This window comes from Rattus norvegicus, chromosome 1 (assembly GCF_036323735.1).
Source record: "Rattus norvegicus strain BN/NHsdMcwi chromosome 1, GRCr8, whole genome shotgun sequence".
NCBI classification, from domain to species: Eukaryota; Metazoa; Chordata; class Mammalia; order Rodentia; family Muridae; genus Rattus; species Rattus norvegicus.
In genome coordinates, this window is record NC_086019.1 from 14529558 (window position 1) to 14554003 (window position 24446).

The 24446-nt window shown below is 44.2% G+C and overlaps 1 protein-coding gene across 18 annotated transcripts in view; it reads left to right on the plus strand.

The window, feature by feature from the left end:
- Reps1 (RALBP1 associated Eps domain containing 1) overlaps positions 1 to 24446 on the plus strand; it is a 77816-nt gene that overhangs the window by 11969 nt on the left and 41401 nt on the right. For 2 of the 18 annotated variants that reach the window (XM_039105200.2, XM_063284307.1), the window contains exon 1: positions 17190 to 17219. The exons of 15 other annotated variants lie outside the window; for them this stretch is intronic. In XM_039105200.2, the coding sequence (XP_038961128.1) occupies positions 17205 to 17219 (15 nt within the window). In that variant the 5' untranslated portion in view covers positions 17190 to 17204. Of the gene's footprint in view, positions 1 to 5490; positions 5639 to 17189; positions 17220 to 24446 lie in introns of those variants that run through there. One more of the 18 variants, XM_039105204.2, reaches the window with a different exon arrangement.

Consider the following 24446-nt stretch of genomic DNA (forward strand, 5'->3'; position numbering starts at 1 on the left):
TTGTGTAAAAATTAGTTGTAAAGAATGCTGCTCTAATAGTGATTTGATTGTCACTACTGTTTGCCTGTGAGCTAAGCAAACGTCCACATGGATGTTGACATATCAGTAGACTTGAAAAGGGAAATTATTGCCTAGAAACACAGAGCATTGGTGAGGTTTTATGTTGCGCTCATGACTTGGCCAAGGGCTCCATGTTTTGAGGGCATGTTGTACTGCTCCATTATGATCTAGAGTGAGTGTTTGTTCTAGAGCATTACGTTATGTCTCATAGGAAACATTAAACCTTTGTAACTTCCATGTCAGCAAACATTGAGCTTAGTCAAAATAGAACAGACTTTGGAATGTGACAGCTTCCGACTCGAATCTCTGCATGGTGCTTATTAACTTCTCAACCTGATCTGGTAAGCGAGCCTAGCGAGACTGTTTCCTGTTAATCCCAGTTCTGGAGGATTGGTAATGGACACCAGCCGGAAGCGTGTGTAGACAGTGAGCATTGGGTCTGGTTCTTAGAATGAGACCAGATAAGTTTCATTAGCTCAGCCCTGCTTTGCATGAAGACTTGGAATTTGCAGTATCTTCCTTTAATAATAGAAAGGGTGTGACAGCTTTTGCTGCTGGCACACAGGGCTCTCCCGTCTCTGAGCCTGCCAGTGGTCCTTTTACTTTCCCTGCGAGTGTGCAGTTGAGTCGAGGGCTTTTCCAAAGCGAAATGCACCCACATAAAGAACCCTGTTCAGGTGACTGTGAGGTGGTGAGCCCATGGCACTGCAGAACAGCGGTGCTGCCGATAGATGCAAGCAGAGCGAGGAGCTCCTGGGCTCTTGCTGTTTTGGGGTTTTGGGGGGGTTTGTTTGGAGGCATGATGCTGGATTTTAGATACATAGAGTAAGATACCATGTTCGAGCCATCTAGGCAACAAGGTTAGGTTGAAAGGCTGACGGTGGCAGTTGGGCGGTATAGAAGCATGTGCCAGGTAGCAGGTAGTTCCTCAGGGGTAGACTTAGTGTTAGAGATGTCTCCCTGAGTTTAGCATCAGTGAGGGTAGTGCTAGTGTGTCCACTGGGGCATAGTAGGTCTTATTACATGAAGCTCTCTGTATACTGGCTTTGAGTTTGTGGTGGTCCTTACAGCTGTCTCCCAAGTGCAGGGGTTAGGGTGGCTGTGTGGAAATAGTATTTCTGTCATCTCTACAGAGCTGGAGCAGCAGGGCTGTCAGGATGACTGACCCCCAAGGAATTGGTCCACGGGCTTTCTGACCTACCAGCTCTTGAGGATCATCAAAGCATGTGTTTCCTTAGAAACCGGGCAAGGCTAGCAGTATGTGGTTCTGGCTGGGGTTAAGTGGGTGCTGTGCCGTGAGAACCGGAAAACTCCAGGGATTTGTTGGTGCCAGCTGACGGGTCTGCTGTGCTGCTGCAAGGACCACTCTTCAGCTGAAGACAGCCCCTGTGTGTTCAGGGGACTTGGAGTCACTTGCAAGCAGCTAAAATATACAATCACACGCTCGTTTTCTCACTTCTTATCATTGCCCTTAGCCACGTGTTTCAAATACTCATCTGGGTTTCCAAATGTCATAAATTATTTGACATTTACAAAGCCCATTGGTTCTGTAACTGATAATCGGTGGGACCTTTCTGTACATTTTTGAAGAGCATAACTTTTATTAGCTGAAGAAAAGCAAATCAGTACCTACTCAGTAAGCATAAAGAAAAACGTATATATTTAAAATCTTACTTGGTATGTGAGTTTGGCCTAGAGAACCATACTGGGGATGCCTCTTGCCTTCCACCCTGGTGAGGCAGGGCCCTTCCTCCTGCAACTGTGCTGTGGTGACCCCACTGGTTGGGAGCCGCCTTTGCTGCCGCTGGTCTTGCTGCAGTGGTGCTGGGAATAAACTGCCCGCTGAGCCGTCTCCCTGGTCATTCCTGACCCTTAGATACTAAGCATCCCTTCTACACATGGAGCGATCTAATCTTACTGACCTTCACATTCTGTGCGTGCATGTGTGCATGCATGTGTGTGTGTGTGCGCGCGCACGAGTATGCGTGCGTGCGTTTGCATTCCTGGGCGTGCACGTGTGTGCAGGTGTTTGAATATGCAAGTGTGGACCCAGAGGAAAACTGGTGGGGGAGTCTGTTTCCTTCCAACATGTGGTCCTGGGGATGGAGCTCAGAAGGGCAAGTGCCCTGCCCTGCCCTTCCAATCTTGCAGGCCTCTGAATTTTTTTGAGGGCTTGCTTAGCTTCACAGAAGACTGAAACTTGGCTGAGTGTTCCATAATATGCTTTTTATATTCTTAATATATAGACAGCAGCTTGTGCCTTAAGTATGAGTATGGTCAACCTGTATAATTTGTTAGTGAAAGAAAGAGGCAAGGCCTGAGGCATCGGAAGGCCTTCGGAAGTAACACGGCTCAGTGTTGAGGGCCTTAGAGGAGAAAATGAAGGCGACTCCTGACCAGTCTGTAGATTGCTCCTTTTAAAATGTTTTCTTGTTTAAATTTGGACTAGTTCCTGTTGGTACTTTGTTTCACATTCCTTGTCATTTCTTACTATATTCTTCAGGCATAGAGCGAAGCTCTTCTCATGATGAGTTCCTTTCTTTCTTTCTTTCTTTCTTTCTTTCTTTCTTTCTTTCTTTCTTTCTTTCTTTCTTTCTTTTTAAGATTATAAACCAGCTCACTTCTAAAGTCCTTTGACTTCATTTGTCACAGAAGTATTTATCTGTAACAATCTGAATCAAGGAACAAACAGTATTATTGTATTATATAAGGTTAGATATTCAAGATAACGATGTAGTACTTGCATATAAAATACCATGTTTGTGTGTGTTTGCTTACGTATTTGACCTCAGCTTCTGGAACTTCCGTGATCGTCCCAGCAGGTAGCTCTCCATCTGCACTTTTCCAACACTGCCCTTTATGTTCGTGCTTGTGTAACTTCAGTGTTTTCATTTGTCATCTGTACATTGACAGATACGGCAGAAGCTGCCGAGATAACCAGCCGTCAGGAACACCGAATACACTTACGAACACCGAATACACTTACACTGCGTTAAGGCATTGTTACCTCAAGATTTTGTGTTTGCTTTAAAAAAGGTCTTCTTGTTTTTGATTTGTAGCATGGCTTAGGTAGAGATGTACTCTAGTGATAGAATGATGTTCAGAACCCTGGCTTGATCTCTAGCAGGAGCTAGGGACAGAGAGGGGGACATGCCATCGCCTACTTTAGCATTAGGCTTACATGCCCTGTGTAGATTCATAATATAAATAAGGAGTAGATTAGTGGTGATTTCCATTTAACTAATTCTCTTGGAGTAAGGTCAGAATTCTCCCAAGAGGTACGGTGAGAGGAGTCTTTGAAGTGGCACTATAGAAGTGCACTAGATAACTAGTCAAGCTTTGTGAGCACAAACTCAAGGCTGTTGGCCTATGGTTTTGGTTTTTGTTTGGGGGGTTTTTTTGGTTTTGGTTTTTAAAGGTGCCTGACAGCTTTCCTCCTATGTCCAGCTCCAGCCTGATTGGCATCCTAACGTGGACTTACTTTATGTGTCAGCTCAGCAGTCCGTCTATCTGTCTGTTGCAGAGCTCGTGCTTCTCATCAGGCATCAGGCTGCATCCTCGCCTGCAGCACCTCCTTCCACATCCGGGGTGTTCCTCATCCCCATGAACTGCCTTCGCTTTGCTAGGCTTTGGAAGGCTTTGGAGACCCTGATTTGAACAGTGTCATGGATTCTCAGACATGGGATCCCTCCCAGTCAATTGTGTCTCAGGGTTTCGATGCCTCAGTGAGACGCCATGAGCAAAGCAACCTAGGGAGGTAAGGGTTTATTTTATTTTACTCACGCTCCGTGTGTAACAGCTCACCTTCAGAAGCAGTGAGGGCAGGAGCTCACCCAGTGCATGAACCCAGAAACAGAAGCTGATGGTTTGCCCAGCCTGCTTTCCTACAGAGCCCAGGACCTGTCCAGGGATGGCCTCACCCACAGTGGGCTGGCCACTCCCTCGGCAGTCACTAGTAAAGAAAGCTCTGGAGGCTTGCTGCAGCCTGAACTCAGGGAGGCGCGTCCTCAGGTGACATAGCCAGTGCAGTGGTACCATGCGGAGCTTGCCCACTGCTTGCTGCGTCACCAGTGCATTCAGAGCTCATGACACTGGACGTGTGCTGTGCGTAAAGTTCAGATTGTTTTCGCTTCCTCCTTACCTTTTCTTTCTTCTTTCCTCCATTCTTCTCTTCCCTTCCCTCCCATCCTCTTTCTCCCTTCCTTGCTTTTTCTCTCATCCATCCTTCCTTCCACCCTTCCTTTCTTATACCTCTTTTCTCTCTTCCTCCCTCCTTTGGTGTCCTAAGTGGTCTCAAATTCACAATCCTCCTGCCTCAGCCTCTTAAGTGTTGAGATTACAGGCTTCTACGTATCAAAAGTTCAGATTCCTTTTCTTTGCTGATCTCATGGTGTCAGCGGAGAGGAGCAGAAATGCGCAGTAGAAGTGCAGAAAGCACAGACAACTCTTTAGGGCTAGTTGTTGCTTCGCACATCCACAGGAGCAGGAGGGTGAGGAGCACCGCCGGCCTCCCCGGGCAGGGAAGTAGAAAGTGTGGGCGGTGAAGTCGTGCTTGGCTGGCTTGCTGCCTAGCACTGAGGGTGCTTTCCCCACCCCAGTCAGCATTCTGGGCATGAGGAGAGAGGCAGTGAGAGCAGAACAAATAGCCCTGAGTTCTGAGCTCTGGCTTTGCTGATGTGTTTGCCTGTGTGCCAGTTCCTTCTCCCTTTGAGAACTTTTTTAACCTTTTTTTTTCTTTTTTTCTTTTTTTCTTTTTTTTTTTTTCCGGAGCTGAAGACTGAACCCAGGGCCTTGCGCTTGCTAGGCAAGCGCTCTACCACTGAGCTAAATCCCCAACCCCCGAGAACTTTTTAAAAGTATAATAGCAGACTGAGAAATTTTAAAAAACGAAAAGTGGGAATTTATCTACAATTACGAGGATTAGCTGTGGCAGACTCTGGTGTCCCAATACTGCAGCAGGTTCTTGCTCATGAAATACGATATAACTCACGGAGAGTTTCCGAGTCACGGGGTACAGGTAGAGCCACAAATGAATTTGTGGGTGAGGGTGTCTTTACAGTGTCACTTCAGGGTAACACAGTTCCTAGCCTAGGCCATTGCAACGTGGGCCATGTCAGAACTGCTCTGCGAGTCTGCAGGAGCAGAAGCGGAAGTGGTTGATAAACCTTTGCAGTAGATGAGCCCGCCCTCAGAAAGAGTGGTGGCTGTGGAAGGGAGGCTCTGCTTAGGTTTTCTGTTCACTGCCCACGGTTTTAAACCACTGGAGTCAGAGATCTTTTACTTCTTTGATCCCATTTCCCTCTTGACTTAATTCTGGAAGGAATCCAAACCTAGTGTTTCTCACTCGTACCTAACAAATGGCCAAGCTGTAGTTGGCGCACTTACCAGTGATGTGAGGTGGCTAGCGTCTGCACTGTCCTTTGCTTCCAGTGTAACTCTCTTGACTCTGCACATCCACTCGTCTCGTCTCTTACCGACAAAGAACAAATGACTCCTGTTGCTGCTTGCTCACCATGGACCCTGTTTTCCCGAAGTACTAGTCGTCTACCTTCTGCATTTGCCTTCTTTTCTTTAAAAGGTTTGTATTGTTACTTTAATGTGCACATGTGTATGTGTGTGCCTTTGTGAGTAAACAAATCTACAGGGCTCAGGTGCTTGCAAAGGCCATTGGTATGGGACCCTGGGCCTGGGTTGCAGGGAGTTGAGCTGCTGTGAGTTGTGAGGTGGGTATGGGTGTTGGGAACTGGACTCAGGTGCAGCTCACTGCAAGAGTCATGTGTGCTCTCAATCACTGAGCACTGAGATACTGCCGCTCCCCCACCCCCACCCCCACCCCCACCCCCCGAGCTCGCCCTTTTCCCTTTTGGTTTGGTTTTGGGTTTTAGGTTTTGAGACAGTATTTCTCCATATACCCTTGGCTGGCCTGGATCAAATGCAGAGATCCTTCTGCCTCTGCTGGGATTAAAGGCATGTGCCATCATGTCTGGCTATTCGTAGAGTTCACTTTTATCCTACTTAACCAATCCAGACCTTTCTGTGGGTCTTTCTTTGCCTTACCACCTCCCTTGTTGTTGTTATGGGATGTCGTCTTGGTGGGTACTGTGTCTTTCAACCTGGTGCTGAAGGACTCTGTTTGGTGCCCCCGTTGTCTCCCTGCTCTTTCTCTTCTTCAGAATTAGCCTGGATTCCTTTCTTCTATTCTGCCTCAAGAACCCTTTGAGAGGTCTCAGCTTCTCAGTGCTTTCTGGCCATGGTATTTCCAGTTCTGACCACTCATTGTTATACTGCTGTGGTGGCCTAAATCCCAGTGAACTCTGCAGTAGTCAAAAGAACGAGTGATTAGAAGATAGAGGGTACTCTTGAGACCTGGTCTGTGAAGATTATCCTGCAGTTAGCACTCCTGGTTTGCTCTAGTTTTCTGCCTTGCGTTTCTTCATTACAGTCCTTACCCTGCTCTGTTAACTTTCCTATTTGGATTGCCTCTGGTGTTTCAACTTACCGAAAGTCTGTCCTTTCTTGATGGTCCAGATCAGATTGCTTAAAGCACTGTTGTGGTGCCCCCCCCCATATTATATACCTCTAATAAGTTCTTAAAATAGCAAATATTTACTATGCACTTGCTATAACAAGAATGTTAAGCTAATTGACTTATCTGTAACTTTAAACTTAGAAGTAGGTATTTCCACTTTTCTGCTGAGAAACCTGGAACTCGTAAAAGGCTACATGTTCAATGTGAACTGGGATCAAATCCAGTTCCCCCAGTGTCAGTAGTTACACTTGGGACAGCCCTATGTCCTGACATATCTTTGAGACAATATACATATTGTTTGCAGTAGAGAAGATGGTCTTTGAACTTTCTGTCTACCTCCCAGTACCCAGTATATTTTGAATATTGATATGAGTAGAGATTTTGTTGAGGTGTTAAAGTCTGGTTTATTTCTTTGTGTTAGAACAGTCTCCAAGATGTGGACAGAAATGCAGTTCTTTAGACCTGGCCGTGTACTGGAGCCAGAAGGGAGGCAGCAGACTCAGCCTGTGTTTTGTTTCCCAAGTGTGGGATGTGTACCCAGAGAGATAACAAGCACAGTTGGAGAGCTCTCCCTCTTGTTTCTCACATCTCAGTACTCATTAGAGGAGCCAGGGCACCGTGCGGTTACCTTAATAAAGACCAGGAAGTCTTGTCACTGCCACAAGCACCTTTAGCAGACAATGGTACCAGGAAGCTGAATAACAGCTTTGTTTTATTGACGTTATTGTTTTTATTTTCTATTTCTTTCCCTTGAGACTTGTTTTTCATGTGTATTGTGACACGAAGTTCCTCTCTAGGTTTGAAGAACATAGTGCAGACCGAGACATACGTTGCAGTGCCGTGCTCTGCAGTCGTAGAGAGGAGGCCACATGCCTTGTGGTCTTGTGCAAGTGTGCACTGGGCTCATGCAGGAGCTTTTTCTGCGTTGTGTGGTCTTCAGGACCATTTTAAGGACTTGTGATAAGCACTGGCGCTCTGCTCCACAAGTGATCATTGCTCTCATCGCCACACTGTCATCTGTTATTTGTTCATTCTTTTATTAATTCAGATAAAGCCTTCATAGAGTTTTAAAGTTGCATTTGAGTTCTCAGACTCACTACACAGGCATCAAAGCATCTGGGCTTTTCTGTGCATCCGTTTTCTCATCTGTGCTAGGAGTAGTAACATGGCGCCTGCCTCACAGGGTTGTCTGAGGTAAATGAATTTGAGGAGTACCTTGCCTAGTGCCTCGTACTTGGACTAACACTGTATAGGCATTTGCCCCCGCCATCACCATCACCACCACCACTACCATCATCATCATCCCCCTGGAGGGAAGATTGAGTTTTGGGGACTCCTGGGGCTTTGCTGGTTTATTCATATCATTTTAAGTTGAATGTTTGTGTGTGTGCATCTGACAGAAGCTAAGTTACAGATTAGCATTGTCTTACTGTGAGTTATACTGTGAGCCTAACAACAGGCACGGACAGTAAGAACTAAATCTTTAGTAAAACTACCGTGAGCCACCTTTAGCCTAAAATTATTGTACTGCAAATTACACAAACTCCAAAGTAGGGCACTGATAAACTCCCATCCATTCGGGATGGGGAGGCAGCTGAGGTTGAATGCACCTTGAAGCTATGTGTGCAATAGCTCTTTCTAATGGAGTGACATACCAAGGAACAGCTGATGCGTGTACGCACACGAACGCACACGCACACACCCTATTAGCAGCAGTTCTTTAAAGATTGTGGACTCATAGTTGTGTCACTATACTTACTATTTGTCTTCCAGGTTTTAATGTGTTTTTAAAGGACAAGTAGTGTATTATTTTACTCTCTGAGTCAGTTATGTTTCTAATGGTAAGTTATAAAAGAAGCAGGTTAAGCCAAGCTATTCCATGTCGTTTCCCCCAGCAAACAAAATTGGTCTTTAATGTGGAGGAAAATTGATCCTAATACAAAATTTAAAAATTACATAGTGGGAAGTGTTCCATCAAAATATTTAATGCAGGGGTTGGGGACTTAGCTCAGTGGTAGAGCACTTGCCTAGCAAGCGCAAGGCCCTGGGTTCGGTCCCCAGCTCCGAAAAAAAGAAAAGAAAAAAAAATATTTAATGCAAAAAACTGTTAAGGCAGTTGGAAAATATAAGTATTTACACTTGAGTTTCACAGAGGGCATTGTTCCTTTGGTGCCCATGTTTAGGACAGGGCTAAGAAAGTAACAAATTATTTTCACATCCTCACAGTAAATTTAACTTCTTTATTTTATTTTACGTCTGATATTTTGGTAGAAGCAGATTCTTTTTTTTTTTCCCAACTTCCAAAATTTAATTTTAAAAATCCCAAATTTTTGAGGGAGAAAAAAACAGAAAGAAATACTGGGAACCAAGGGAAAATATTTTAGTATATTTTTTCAGAACTTTTGCTCTTCAAACATATTTCTTCTTTAAGATGAGACAATATGTTTACTCATATTATGAAAATTGTCCTAACATATCTCTGTTTTCTTATTTTTTACTTTTTTTTGCCAGCACACAACCTATATTTTATTTTTTTCTGTATATATATATTTATATTTATATAGAAAGACCAATAATAGCAGTGTGTTATGCATCAACAGCAGCAACAGCTTTTCCAGGTTCTGCAGTCATCTGAACAAAACTGTAGAGACATCCAGCACACTCCATTAAAAAAAAAAGTAAACAAACAAAACCCGAGAAAACAGCACAGTTCTGTTACTCTTGTGGTACCTGGCACCATTTTTTTTTTTTTTTTTTTTTTTGGTTCTTTTTTTCGGAGCTGGGGACCGAACCCAGGGCCTTGCGCTTCCTAGGTAAGCGCTCTACCACTGAGCTAAATCCCCAGCCCCAAGCACCATTTTTTTTAAATTAGCTTCTCAATCATCATCTGGAAAGAAAACATTCTGAGCAACATCATTAAAAACAGCTCTGATAAAGCACGGTCACTACTACGTATCATAAAGCAGGTACAAGCTATTTTACATCCACAGAGGTATGATACAGTACTGTCCTACATCTATAATACTAGAGGATACAATTTAAAAGGCATTATTTGAGACTTGATTCTACTTTTCCAGCAGAGGGCCCAAAGGATGGTGTGACACAGCTTTGTAAAGAAACATACTCTAGACAGGATTTCCTTTCACTAGTGGCACAGTTCTAAGGATTCATTCTCTCCATGAATGTCAGCTAAAACCGTTATTAAAAAAATGAAATATCCCTAAAACAAAACCGTATAACCACCGGATTCACATGAAGATGACCTAGTGGAGACAAGCTGGACCTCACCTTACCAACAAGCTATCAAATCTGTTATGTTTAAACAGTGAGACCTCCAAGGAAGGAGATGCCAAGTAGTGCTTCAAAGCTTCGGACCACAATCAAACACAGCATCCTTTTCAACAGAAGCAGAAGCTCATCTGAATATGCTCAAGGATGCTGACATCAACATTTAATCATCTCCTCACTCATCCAGGAAGAAGGGGAGATCAGTTACTACTGTACTTTATTGTGTTCAACCAAATCACCATGTTACAAAAATAGCAAGCTGCCATAATAAAAAATAAGGCTCCTCTATCCAGCACCAGATAGCATCATTTTACTTTCAAGCCTAGAAATTGCACACTTGTATATAAACCAACCGAAGATGAGGATTGAGAGTTCATCTTGGTGGATTTTTCCTTTGATGAATATGAAGTGTCCTTCCTTATCTTTTTTGATGACTTTTAATTGAAAATTGATTTTATTTGATATTAGAATGGCTACTCCAGCTTGCTTCTTCAGACCATTTGCTTGGAAAGTTGTTTTCCAGCCTTTCACTCTGAGGTAGTGTCTGTCTTTGTCTCTGAGGTGTGTTTCCTGTAGGCAGCAGAATGCAGGGTCCTCATTGCGTATCCAGTTTGTTAATCTATGTCTTTTTATTGGGGAGTTGAGGCCATTGATGTTGAGAGATATTAAGGAATAGTGATTATTGCTTCCCGTTATATTCATATTTGGATGTGAGGTTATGTTTGTGTGCTTTTCTTCTCTTTGTTTTGTTGCCAAGATGATTAGTTTCTTGCTTCTTCTAGGGTATAGCTTGCCTCCTTATGTTGGGCTTTACCCTTTATTATCCTTTGTAGTGCTGGATTTGTAGAAAGATATTGTGTAAATTTGGTTTTGTCATGGAATATCTTGGTTTCTCCATCTATGTTAATTGAGAGTTTTGCAGGATACAGTAACCTGGTCTGGCATTTGTGTTCTCTTAGGGTCTGTATGACATCTGTCCAGGATCTTCTGGCCTTCATAGTTTCTGGCGAAAAGTCTGGTGTGATTCTGATAGGTCTGCCTTTATATGTTACTTGACCTTTTTCCCTTACTGCTTTTAATATTCTTTCTTTATTTTGTGCATTTGGTGTTTTGACAATTATGTGACGGGAGGTGTTTCTTTTCTGGTCCAATCTATTTGGAGTTCTGTAGGCTTCTTGTATGCCTATGGGCATCTCTTTTTCTAGGTTAGGGAAGTTTTCTTCTATGATTTTGTTGAAGATATTTACTGGTCCTTTGAGCTGGGAGTCTTCACTCTCTTCTATACCTATTATCCTTAGGTTTGATCTTCTCATTGAGTCCTGGATTTCCTGTATGTTTTGGACCAGTAGCTTTTTCTGCTTTACATTATCTTTGACAGTTGAGTCAATGATTTCTATGGAATCTTCTGCTCCCGAGATTCTCTCTTCCATCTCTTGTATTCTGTTGGTGAAGCTTGTATCTACAGCTCCTTGTCTTTTCTTTTGATTTTCTATGTCCAAGGTTGTTTCCATGTGTTCTTTCTTGATTGCTTCTATTTCCATTTTTAATTCCTTCAACTGTTTGATTGTGTTTTCCTGGAATTCTTTCAGGGATTTTTGCGATTCCTCTCTGTAGGCTTCTACTTGTTCTCTAAGGGAGTTCTTTATGTCTTTCTTGAAGTCCTCCAGCATCATGATCAAATATGATTTTGAAACTAGATCTTGCTTTTCTGGTGTGTTTGGATATTCCGTGTTTGCTTTGGTGGGAGAATTGGGCTCCGATGATGCCATGTAGTCTTGGTTTCTGTTGCTTGGGTTCCTGCGCTTGCCTCTCGCCATCAGATTATCTCTAGTGTTACTTTGTTCTGCTATTTCTGACAGTGGCTAGACTGTCCTATAACCTGTGTGTCAGGAGTGCTGTAGACCTGTTTTCCTGTTTTCTTTCAGCCAGTTATGGGGACAGAGTGTTCTGCTTTCGGGCGTGTAGTTTTTCCTCTCTACAGGTCTTCAGCTGTTCCTGTGGGCCTGTGTCTTGAGTTCACCAGGCAGGTTTCTTGCAGGGGAAAAGTTGGTCCTACCTGCAGTTCCAAGGCTCAAGTTTGCTCATGGGGTACTGCCTAAGTCCTCTCCGCTGTGGCAGCAACCGGGAAGATCTTTGCCGCTCTTTCCGGGAGCCTCCGTGCACCAGGGTTCCAGATGGCGTTTGGTGTTTTCCTCTGGCGTCTGGATGTGCACAGAGTGCAGTCTCTTCTGGTTTCCCAGGCGTGTCCGCCTCTCTGAAGGTTCAGCTCTCCCTCCCACGGGATTTGGGTGCAGAGAACTGTTTATCCGGTCTGTTTCCTTCAGGTTCCGGCGGTGTCTCAGGCACAGGGGTCCTGCCGCTCCCGGGCCCTCCCCTACGGGAACCCAGAGGCCTTATACAGTTTCCTCTTGGGCCAGGGATGTGGGCAGGGGTGGGCAGTGTTGGTGGTCTCCTCCGCTCTGCAGCCTCAGGAGTGCCCACCTGATCAGGCGGTGAGGTCTCTCTCCCACGGGGTTTGGGAGCAGAGAGCTGCTGCGGGCCGGGATCCGCCGGTGTGGGACTTCCGGTAAACACAGGAAGTGCCCGGTCTTAGAGGAATTTTGCCTCTGTGTGTCCTGAGTTCTCCAGGCAGGTTTCTTGCAGGGGAAAAGTTGGTCCTACCTGCAGTTCCAAGGCTCAAGTTTGCTCGTGGGGTACTGCCTAAGTCCTCTCCGCTGTGGCAGCAACCGGGAAGATCTTTGCCGCTCTTTCCGGGAGCCTCCGTGCACCAGGGTTCCAGATGGCGTTTGGTGTTTTCCTCTGGCGCCTGGATGTGCACAGAGTGCAGTCTCTTCTGGTTTCCCAGGCGTGTCCGCCTCTCTGAAGGTTCAGCTCTCCCTCCCACGGGATTTGGGTGCAGAGAACTGTTTATCCGGTCTGTTTCCTTCAGGTTCCGGCGGTGTCTCAGGCACAGGGGTCCTGCCGCTCCCGGGCCCTCCCCTACGGGAACCCAGAGGCCTTATACAGTTGCCTCTTGGGCCAGGGATGTGGGCAGGGGTGGGCAGTGTTGGTGGTCTCCTCCGCTCTGCAGCCTCGGGAGTGCCCACCTGATCAGGCGGTGAGGTCTCTCTCCCACGGGGTTTGGGAGCAGAGACAGAAGCAGATTCTTAAAGATAGTGTAGTTTCTTATGTAAACAAAGATTTTGTGTGAAACTTGCATTTAGAAAACATTTGCATCTGTGGTAGAGAAGGCCATTTGTCCTGTGGAGGCTTGATACCCCAGTGTAAGGGGACACTAGAGTGGTGAGGCAGAGGTGGGTGGGGGGAGCACCCACATAGAGGCAAAGGGACGGGGGGGGGTGGGATGGGGCATTTGCAGAAGGGAAATTGGGAAGGGGACAACATTTGAAGTGTAAATAAATAAAATAACCAATAAAAAATACTTATGAGAAATGGAGTCCCCCCTCCCGAAGAAGAAGGAGGAGGAGGAGGGGGAGGGAAAAGGAGGGGGGGGAAGGAAAGAAAACATTTGCCCTAGATCAGATTTTAGTAATAAAGCTTGTGGACTTCCATTTGGGTTTTGCTTTCTGACGAACAGTGCCTCTCTCAGAGACAGTAGGGTAGGTTAGTCAGTGTCACTGAGCTTGGAGTACACATTCTATAACATGATTAATGTGGTATTACTCTTAGAATCACTGTCTCTTTCTGGTTATCATCCATATCTTAAAATAGCTAATGGCATGGGTTGTTAGTGTGTTACTCTGAGTTGAGTAGCAAGTAAATGTTTTCCATGCCGGTGTTTGCTGCTGGCCACAGGTAATGAGTATAGACCAGAACGATCACTGGGGCTGACTGACCTGATTCTGCTTGTTCACTGGTAGTGCCGTCCTAGTCTGTGTGTGGCTCCTGGTTCTCCCCTGGAGGAGCAGTGGTGACCTGTACTGTGCAGTCTGGTTTACTTAACCTCTCTGCTTCTGTTGTCTCTGCGACATGGTCACAGAGTCTATGTCTTTGTGGGCTGTTACAACGATTAAATTAGCTATAAAGTACTTAGAATGATGCCTGACCCAGTGTGAAATGTTTCATTCTAAACTGTTAGTTTTGTAAGTTTTTATAAGGAAATGTTGTGGCTCTCTGTAGGCCCCCATGTAAATCAGGTTTGAAAAGTAGTAAATCTTCTTGAAAAATACCGCTTTTTAATTTAACCATCAGAAATTTGGCTTTTCATGCTTCAGTATGCACTGTGGGCTCAGTGGATCGCTTGTCTTTGCAGGTCTGGAAGGGCAGGTGGAGGTCAGTGCGTGCAGACAGCCCTGGCTTACATCTCTTGTACCCTGCATGATTGAATGTGCAAGTTTAGATGTCGGTTTTCTGTTGCCCATGAGTGTAGGCCACTCACTGGGTTTATTTTACTGAACTGTTTTCAAAAACCACAGCACTGTCCAAAGGTAAACACTTTGAAGTTCAAGTTGCAATGGTTATTATTTTCCTAGTTATTTTTACTTTTGTGATTTGTTTTCTCCTGTTAGCATGTGCTTGTAAGGTATCATGGTGAAGGGGTGGGGTGAGGGCTGCTTCCTTTATGTAGCTAATACAAAAAAATGATTTTAATTGGTAATATGGTACTTAGATTGAGGTGCCAATAAACTTGAAAGGGAATCTCAAATTTTCACATTATAGTCCTTATCACTGAGGCTGTCGAAGTGTTTTATTTGTTTAGATAACCTTGTAGGCATGATATAGATTACAACCAATAAACTGCTTATCGCTCCGTATGTACTGCTCTTAGCAGGGTAGACAGCTCATGAGTTTATGCCTAGAGCAAGTAGGATTGGTACTGAAAGTGGTCACGTATTGCTAAGGGGGTCTTTGCTAACTACCTACTCTGTCCACAGACTTTCATGTTTAACATGTTGCTGTAGACCTAGTTCCTGTTGACTGACTCAGCCAGCACAGTCTTCACAGTGCCTCTCCTTGGCAGGTAGAATAACTCCTGCCTTCTCAGTAGAGGGCCCTTCTAGGCCCCATAGCAGTGCTGCAGTGCTGAGTTCTTAGGAGTCTCTGTGATAAGACCAATAGGGAATAAAAAGGTTATAGACGACATTATGGTTGTTAACTTTATTTCTAACCCAAAACAGTTACATCCTTTGCCCCATCTCTCCTCTCCCACCAACCCCTCCCACCACACCTCCCACCCCACCACTCCCGAATCCACTCCCTCTCCGCCTCTTTTTCATTAGCTAAACACGTGTGGCTTCTGTTGGCATTGAGGTAAATGCTGTCGCGTTCACACATCTGCTTGTGTAAGAAGTTAGTGTTTACTTGGTGCTTGTGGTGCTGTTCATCCTCACTGTTTCCTTTATTTTCAAGTTGAAGGTGATCATCTCTTTATTGTGTCTGTGTCATTTCATAATACCTGTGTGTGGAGAAGTGGATTGGTCTAGTTGATGTGTGTGTTCACTTACACTTTTTGAATATGTTTTCTCATTCTGTGCTTTAATTCTCTGACATAGAACAAGAAGGTATAGTAATTTTTCTGACAAATTTTTACATTTTGGGGGTGTTTTGTTTGTTTTGAGGTGGTCTATAAAATAATATGTCATATCAACATCACAACATGTAGGTTGTTTTATTTACCTAAGGAGAGACTTTGGGATGCTTGGTGGAATTATTCTTGATGAACAAAGGTGTGGTTGAAAAGTACGATGAAGTTGTGAGAAGGGTTTTGAGAGAAAGATGGAGAGGGAGAGAGTGTGCACAAAGAGGATGCCAGCTCAGGCTTGTGTGTGTGAAGAGGAAGTTACAGCAGGGGAAAGCAGAGAGCAGTGGAGTCCTGACCCGAGGGTGGGAGTCAAAGGTCACTTGCATTGTGTGAGCAAAGCAGTAAGTGATTAAAGGTTTGGATAAGAGATATAGTGAAGTGGTATGAGGTGCGTGCTCTAGTGAACTGGCAAGTGTTTCCAAAGGTTGGCCCAGTTGTATTTGTACTAGACTAGAGTTTTGGAGGGATTTGGCAATGAAGTTGGTCACCAGGAGGCAGTGAAAGTCACTCAGGAATGCAGGCATGCCATGCCGTCAGTAAAAGATGTTCATTATGAGCTTATTCTCCGGACTGTGCTAAATTTAAAGGGCACTCACATATCACATCTAAAACGCTGATTGTGCAGAAGTTGCGGGCAGACTCCTTCCTAGTTACTAGAGATAGGGGAATGGGAAGGCGGCCCAGGGAAAGGGCATTGATCAGTGGGCATTAGTTAGGTTAGTTACAACTGAGAAGTCGTGGTGCGTTAGTGCACAGTAGATAACCGTGGTGAACTTTAATGCACTACATTTTCCAAAAAGCCACAAGAAGTGTTTGGAACAGTTCACCACAGAGAAATGACAGACGTTTGAGGAAATAGAAATATTTAGCTAGACTTAAATGTTATATGATACTTACATTTGTCAATACACCCTGTAATGCCATTAATACACACACTTTCTGTTTGTGTGCGTCTGGGGGTGTGTTCATTTTTGTTTTGTATCGGCTACAAATAAATTAGCCAGAGGTTTCCTTACCTACAATCTCATCACTTTATAGTGAGCTTAAGGCCAGCCTGGCTACATAGTGAGACCCTGTCTCATAAGCACAGCAAGATAAACTTAATTTTAAAAAGGTTACAGGGAAGAGGAGAATTGTGACGGTGGGTAATGATGGAAAGATATAACTTTCATAGGCAAATCTGGGTTGGAATATGATCTTGTGTGAGAGAAAAGTTGCAGAGAGAGGAAGGATTAACCTGGGGAAGGATGGGAAGAGGATTGGAGCTAGAATATGGGAGCCCTGAAGCCTAGCCTTACAAGTTTGTCTTTTAAGATATCAAATAACTCGGAACTGTACTTCAGGACTGTTAGTTCTTCAGTCTCTGTAAGAGGAGAGAGGCTACCGCAGAGCCCATCTCTACTCATTCTCTACCAGCTACACAGAGAATGACCTTGTTGGGAATTCCAGGTGCTGGGAATCCAAGCGGCCTTGCCTGTTCTCTGCAGTCTCATCCTTTGGACAGTACGTTAACAGTACGGTGGCCCCTGAGGCTGTGATGCTGAGCTGGACCTCTTGCATTACAGGAGCAAGGAGGAAAAGCCTGATGGGAGAGCTTGCCGGATGCAGCAAGTACTGGGGCCCTGGCCCGAGGCTGCTTACTCCACTGGGAAGTGAAGCGCTTGTTAGAGTTCACACGGTGCACTGTAGAAGACGGAGTGATGCGGACCTCAATCCTGGCTACTGGTTAGCCATATCAATGTTGAGTCATCCTGCAGATGAGGCGTTATTGTAAAACTAATGGTTATAGTTCATTGATGGCGTCAGATGACAAGATCTTATGTGAGTTTATATATAGTGGTTCATCGATAGCCTGATAGTTTTTCTGAGGATCTAGAATACTAGGCAGCTGAAAATCTCTCAGATAATTCTGCAGATTCAACAGATAATTAATGTGTAAATAGATTCATATATACATATATATGGTTATCTTACACAAAACTTGATCTTCTTTTCCCACCCTATCCTTACCTATTTGCTAGAGGCTATGAAATACATTGTTGTATTTTTCCCATTTTTTTCATTTTTCCAAAATGGAAACATAGAACAGACTAAACATACATATAGTTTTTTTTAAAAGATTTTTTATTTTTAATTATTCATATGCATGTTGTCAGTGTGTGTGTGTGTACACATAAGTACAGAACCCCACAGGGGAGTTGTATCCCTTGGAGCAGGAGTTACAGACAGTTGTAAGCTACCCAGTATGGGTAATGAGAATTGAGCTTGATTCCTCAGGTCCTCTATTAATTATTTTTATTTCTGTGTTTGTCTGTCTTAACGTATGCCACAGTATCTGTAGAGCCCCCAGGTGTTTAGAGAGCAGCCCAGGGTGTCAGATACCTTGGAGCTGGAGTTACACGCAGTAGTGCATCACCAGACTTGGGTCCTTTGGAAAAGCAGTGTGCACTTTTAACCACTGAACAGTCCAGTTCCCAGATACACACACACACACACACACACACACACACACACTACACACACACCCCACACACATACACACTACACACACTCACACACACATACACACTACACACACTCACATACTATACACACACTCACACACTATACACACATACCACACACATATACTATACACACACACATACACACTACACACACTCACACACACACACACACCACGCACTATACTACACACACTACACACACACACACTATACTACACACACACAACACACATTCACACACACACACACTATACACACTACCCATACTCACACACACACAACACACATTCACACACACACACTATACACACACTACCCATACTCACACACACACAACACACATTCACACACACACACTATACACACACTACCCATACTCACACACACACTATACTACACACACACACACACACACACACACACACACACACACACACACACGGCATTATAGAGTATAAATTCTTGAGTAGCAGCAGTTCTCTAAATACTCGGCAATCATCACTTTCCTCCCTTGGCCAGTTTCACTGGTCTGCTGCTTCCTTGCAGCTATGCATGGGCATGGGGGTTCTCAGTGGCTGCTGGAAAGGGGGCATCACATTGTTGGCACCAGACATTGGCTCTATATTCTAGGGGGACTGTGAATTCACAATCCTCCCTCCTTAAATCTCTAGAGATCTGGCACAATAGGATTCTGAGAAATTTTTATACTAGCACTCCTGACCCACCTCACTTTGAAAACTAATAGCAACTAGAAAGGGAGTATCTTCTATTACGTGTTTTGTTTTGACGCAGGATTGCAAGTAGCTATGTAGCCAACCGTGGACCTTGAGCTTCTGATCCTCCGCTGCCTCCCATAGTGGGATGACAAACCCATGCATTACACTGGGTTTCTGTAATGGTGGAGGCTCGTGAGCTTGAGGCATGGTAAGCCAGCATTCTGACCACTGACTCCCTCTGCACCTCCATTAGGTTAAACTTCTTCATAACGGTTTATTGTGGAGAGGGATTAGCAGTTTCCAGGCGTTCCTGTCTAAGTATCGTACAGAGTTCCCATGTATTCATTCTGGGTTTTGAGTTCTGATGCCCATGATTCAGCTCACAGATGACCCTTGCAGGAAACTGGACATCTGTTTTTCTCTGGGTCTCTCCTTACAGTGTTTCTGTTCTGGACATCCATGCACTCTTCCGTTCTGAGGGTAGGAGCAGTGTGAGCGTGCACATGTGGAGTGGTCGAAGAAGGGCATCCATCTGACGTATGCCTCCCCCTTGCTTGGGCCCTCTGCCCTTTGGCAAGTTGGTCAGTGTGGTGCTCTTCTTTCTCTGTAGCGCTGTCCTGTGAGTTCCACTCTGGCCTGTTCTTGATCTACTTTGTTATGGGTATTTTGCCTGCATGAGTCTTTGTGTACCATGTGCGTGCCTGGTGTTCAAGTCGGAAGGGGGTATCAGATCCTCTGAAACTGGAGTTGCAGGCAGCTGGGAGCCACCATGTGAGTGCTGGGAGTCGGTCCTGGGACCAACCGGAAGAGCAGCCAGTACGTTTTCCTGCTAAGCCATCTCCCTGGATCGACTACTTCACTATTTTGGATAGAAACTCTAGACCATTCAGCACTAGCCTAGCATTGTGTGTGCTCAAAGCTTGTCAGTCCCTCCCACCCTTATATTTGTATGTATAGGCATAAAAATGCTCAGTGTTTTGCTTGGGGAATGATTTGGGGGACCATTATTAAAGGGCCATTCTTTGTGCAGTTTGAAAGTAAGTTTCACAGTATACAAGACACAGGATTACAACTGGAGACTGCTGATAAGGAAGAAAAGAAAGAAAAGAGAGACCCATCCCATGCAAAGAGCAAAGCTAATAAACTGAACAGTGGAATTCTATTATGTGAGAGAAACCATGCTGGCTTTTAAAGGCCTGTAATATGTGGTTCTATCACAGTGGACTCAGTTGTGTTGCCTAAGCCACAAGTTCACGATACTTAGAGGATAATGGAGGCATATTGCAAAAGGCTTTCCATCAAAACTTACAGTAAATCTAGCTGGGGCTCTAGCTTGTTGATAAAGTATGTGCTTAGCATGCACAAAGCCCGCGTTCATCCCTAAGTGTACACATAACCATAACAAACTGTCTCTCAGGAGAATGGATCTGAGGGACCAACTGTAGCGTTCACTCTGAGCAGGGTGGCAGATGACAAGTGATGTCTTTATGGTGGAATGCCATTGAAGACAGTCTCGTTGTCTACAGCACCCAAATGAGGCAGTGCGCTATCTCCCTTAGTTTACATTTGCACACACGAATGCACTGCCATGTCACATAACTTAGAGTACTGTGTGAGTGACACAGTTCTGTCTCCACTTACCTTACAGATCTTCTAGTGACCTACAGTCGTCTTTATTTCCCTTTCCCCAGCCCTGACACTAGTGACATTTTGGTGAACAGAGCATTTATAGCAGACGTCAATACTGGTGTCTTAGGAGTGACACTTTATTCTTCTTGTGTAGTTTTATGGTATCAGGCATATATTTTCTCCTGTTGAAGGGACCTTAAATTTAATCAAAAATCAGTTGGTTACCCTCATTATATATAACATTCATAACACTGTTGGACCTGAAGTCATCTCTTGCCACTTTGGTCATCACTGCAACTCACAGGATTCACACTGAGAAGGTGTTGATGAATTTACAACCACCACCACCACCCCCAATCCTGCACAGCACCTTCTAGTACCAGCTGGCCATCAAGAAGGAAGCGTCCTGTCAGCACCCTGTCCTGGCTTAATCTCTGTGTCCCGTGATCTCTGTACGTGGAGTCTTCAGCAGTAGGACTTACCGTCGCATTTGGGGAGAACCAGGAACAGTAGCCTCGATTGGGTTTTTTTGGGGGGTGGTCTCAGGGTGCATCTCATCAGCAGTTCCCGCCAAGGCGAACAGCACATGCGCTGAGCCCTTCTTTGCCCACCTTTGCTTCTAGAATGAGTATGATCCCCTTCGCACACTTCCCATAAGGAGAGCAGACGTGTGAAGCTGGCTAAATAGTAGCTTTCTGTAGGGCTTTCCCAGGTATCCTGGCCTTGCTTACTCCTGCCCTTTTCCGCCCTTCTCTCCCCCTTCATAAACCTCCCTCTCCTTTCTTGTTCCATTTTTCTGTGTTCTGCTATCCCTCCGCCCCTTAAGATCCTGACTTTCTTGAACATTGTCTTCTGATTGCTAACAGCCCTTGGCATCTTCCCTAAAACTTAGCAAATGACTGTGGTCTTTTTAGGTCTTCCTTTTATCTGACATTAACTATAATATTTTAAATGATTTGTTTTACAAATAAAGTATCTAAGACATAAAATGATTCCCAAAGAGGCATTAGGTAGTCAGAAATGGGAGTGAATTAGAACAATAATTACACAAAAATTCCTTTGTTAATTCTGCATTTTTCCCTCATAGATTTTTAGTGTTTTCATCCACTGCTTTAAATTCCTTTGTCCATTTACATTTCGCCAAGAGTGCAGCCCCCTAGTGGCAGAGCTAAGAATTTCTTCCAGTGTTAATGACTCAACAAACTCTTTTTTTCCTTTTATTTCATACAGATGAGTAGTTGCTGCTGTGACACTACTCACCCGTCAGTTGTCCTTTTGAACTTCTGTGAATACTTTCTCTAGGCAGTAGCACAGCATCTCAGCTCCTCCTTACCGTCACTGAACGTTTTAAATAAGATAGACACGGATTGCTCAGACAGGATCTAGTGCTAGTGTGTGACAGGCTACTTGGATGGCCTTGCTGCCAGGCCATTCCCTTGTTTGCTTAGAGTCACGCCAAGGTATTTGATATTATCTGTGGCTATTGCAGAAGGTGTCATTCATTTTGTATAAAGGAGAGCTACCTATTTTTTTTTTTTTACTGAGTTATTTTTTTTAATTTTTTTTTATTAACTTGAGTATTTCTTATTTACATTTCGAGTGTTATTCCCTTTCCCGGTTTCTGGGCCAACATCCCCCTAGCCCCTCCCCCTCCCCTTCTGTATGGGTATTCCCCTCCCCATCCTCCCCCCACTGCTGCCCTCGCCCCAACAATCATGTTCACTGGGGGTTCAGTTTTAGCAGGACCCAGGGCTTCCCCTTCCACTGGTGCTCTTACTAGGATATTCATTGCTACCTATGAGGTCAGAGTCCAGGGTCAGTCCATGTATAGTCTTTAGGTAGTGGCTTAGTCCCTGGAAGCTCTGGTTGCTTGGCATTGTTGTTCATATGGGGTCTCGAGCCCCTTCAAGCTCTTCCAGTTCTTTCTCTGATTCCTTCAACGGGGGTCCTGTTCTCAGTTCAGTGGTTTGCTGCTGGCATTCGCCTCTGTATTTGCTGTATTCTGGCTGTGTCTCTCAGGAGAGATCTACATCCGGTTCCTGTCGGCCTGCATTTCTTTGCTTCATCCATCTTGTCTAATTGGGTGGCTGTATATGTATGGGCCACGTGTGGGGCAGGCTCTGAATGGGTGTTCCTTCTGCCTCTGTTCTAAACTTTGCCCTTTATTCCCTGCCAAGGGTATTCTTGTTCCCCTTTTAAAGAAGGAATGAAGCATTCACATTTTGATCATCCGTCTTGAGTTTCATGTGTTCTATGCATCTAGGGTAATTCAAGCATTTGGGCTAATAGCCACTTATCAATGAGTGCATACCATGTGTGTTTTTCTGTGATTGGGTTACCTCACTCAGGATGATATTTTCCAGTTCCAACCATTTGCCTACGAATTTCATAAAGTCATTGTTTTTGATAGCTGAGTAATATTCCATTGTGTAGATGTAACACATTTTCTGTATCCATTCCTCTGTTGAAGGGCATCTGGGTTCTTTCCAGGTTCTGGCTATTATAAATAAGGCTGCTATAAACATAGTGGAGCACGTGTCTTTTTTATATGTTGGGGCATCTTTTGGGTATATGCCCAAGAGAGGTATAGCTGGGTCCTCGGGTAGTTCAATGTCCAATTTTCTGAGGAACCTCCAGACTGATTTCCAGAATGGTTGTACCAGTTTGCAATCCCACCAACAATGGAGGAGTGTTCCTCTTTTTCCACATCCTCGCCAGCATTTGCTGTCACCTGAGTTTTTGATCTTAGCCATTCTGACTGGTATGAGGTGAAATCTCAGGGTTGTTTTGATTTGCATTTCCCTTATGACTAAAGATGTTGAACATTTCTTTAGGTGTTTCTCAGCCATTCGGCATCCCTCAGCTGTGAATTCTTTGTTTAGCTCTGAACCCCATTTTTTAATAGGGTTATTTGTCTCCCTGCGGTCTAACTTCTTGAGTTCTTTGTATATTTTGGATATAAGCCCTCTATCTGTTGTAGGATTGGTAAAGATCTTTTCCCAATCTGTTGGTTGCCATTTTGTCCTAACAACAGTGTCCTTTGCCTTACAGAAGCTTTGCAGTTTTATGAGATCCCATTTGTCGATTCTTGATCTTAGAGCATAAGCCATTGGTGTTTTGTTCAGGAAATTTTTTCCAGTGCCCATGTGTTCGAGATGCTGCCCTAGTTTTTCTTCTATTAGTTTGAGTGTGTCTGGTTTGATGTGGAGGTCCTTGATCCACTTGGACTTAAGCTTTGTACAGGGTGATAAGCATGGATCGATCTGCATTCTTCTACATGTTGCCCTCCAGTTGAACCAGCACCATTTGCTGAAAATGCTATCTTTTTTCCATTGGATGGTTTTGGCTCCTTTGTCAAAAATCAAGTGACCATAGGTGTGTGGGTTCATTTCTGGGTCTTCAATTCTGTTCCATTGGTCTATCTGTCTGTCTCTGTGCCAATACCATGCAGTTTTTATCACTATTGCTCTGTAATACTGCTTGAGTCCAGGGATAGTGATTCCCCCTGAAGTCCTTTTATTGTTGAGGAGAGTTTTAGCTATCCTGGGTTTTTTGTTATTCCAGATGAATTTGCAAATTGTTCTGTCTAACTCTTTGAAGAATTGGATTGGTATTGCATTGAATCTGTAGATTGCTTTTGGTAAAATGGCCATTTTTACTATATTAATCCTGCTGATCCATGAGCATGGGAGATCTTTCCATCTTCTGAGGTCTTCTTCAATTTCTTTCTTCAGAGTCTTGAAGTTCTTTTTTTTTTTTTTTTTTTTTTTTTTTGGTTCTTTTTTTCGGAGCTGGGGACCGAACCCAGGGCCTTGCGCTTCCTAGGTAAGCGCTCTACCACTGAGCTAAATCCCCAGCCCCGAAGTTCTTATTGTACAGATCTTTTACTTGCTTGGTTAAAGCAAGCACCGAGGTACTTTATATTATTTGGGTCTATTATGAAGGGTGTCGTTTCCCTAATTTCTTTCTCGGCTTGTTTCTCTTTTGTGTAGAGGAAGGCTACTGATTTATTTGAGTTAATTTTATACCCAGCCACTTTGCTGAAGTTGTTTATCAGCTTTAGTAGTTCTCTGGTGGAACTTTTGGGATCACTTAAATATACTATCATATCATCTGCAAATAGTGATATTTTGACTTCTTCTTTTCCAATCTGTATCCCCTTGATCTCCTTTTGTTGTCTGATTGCTCTGGCTAGA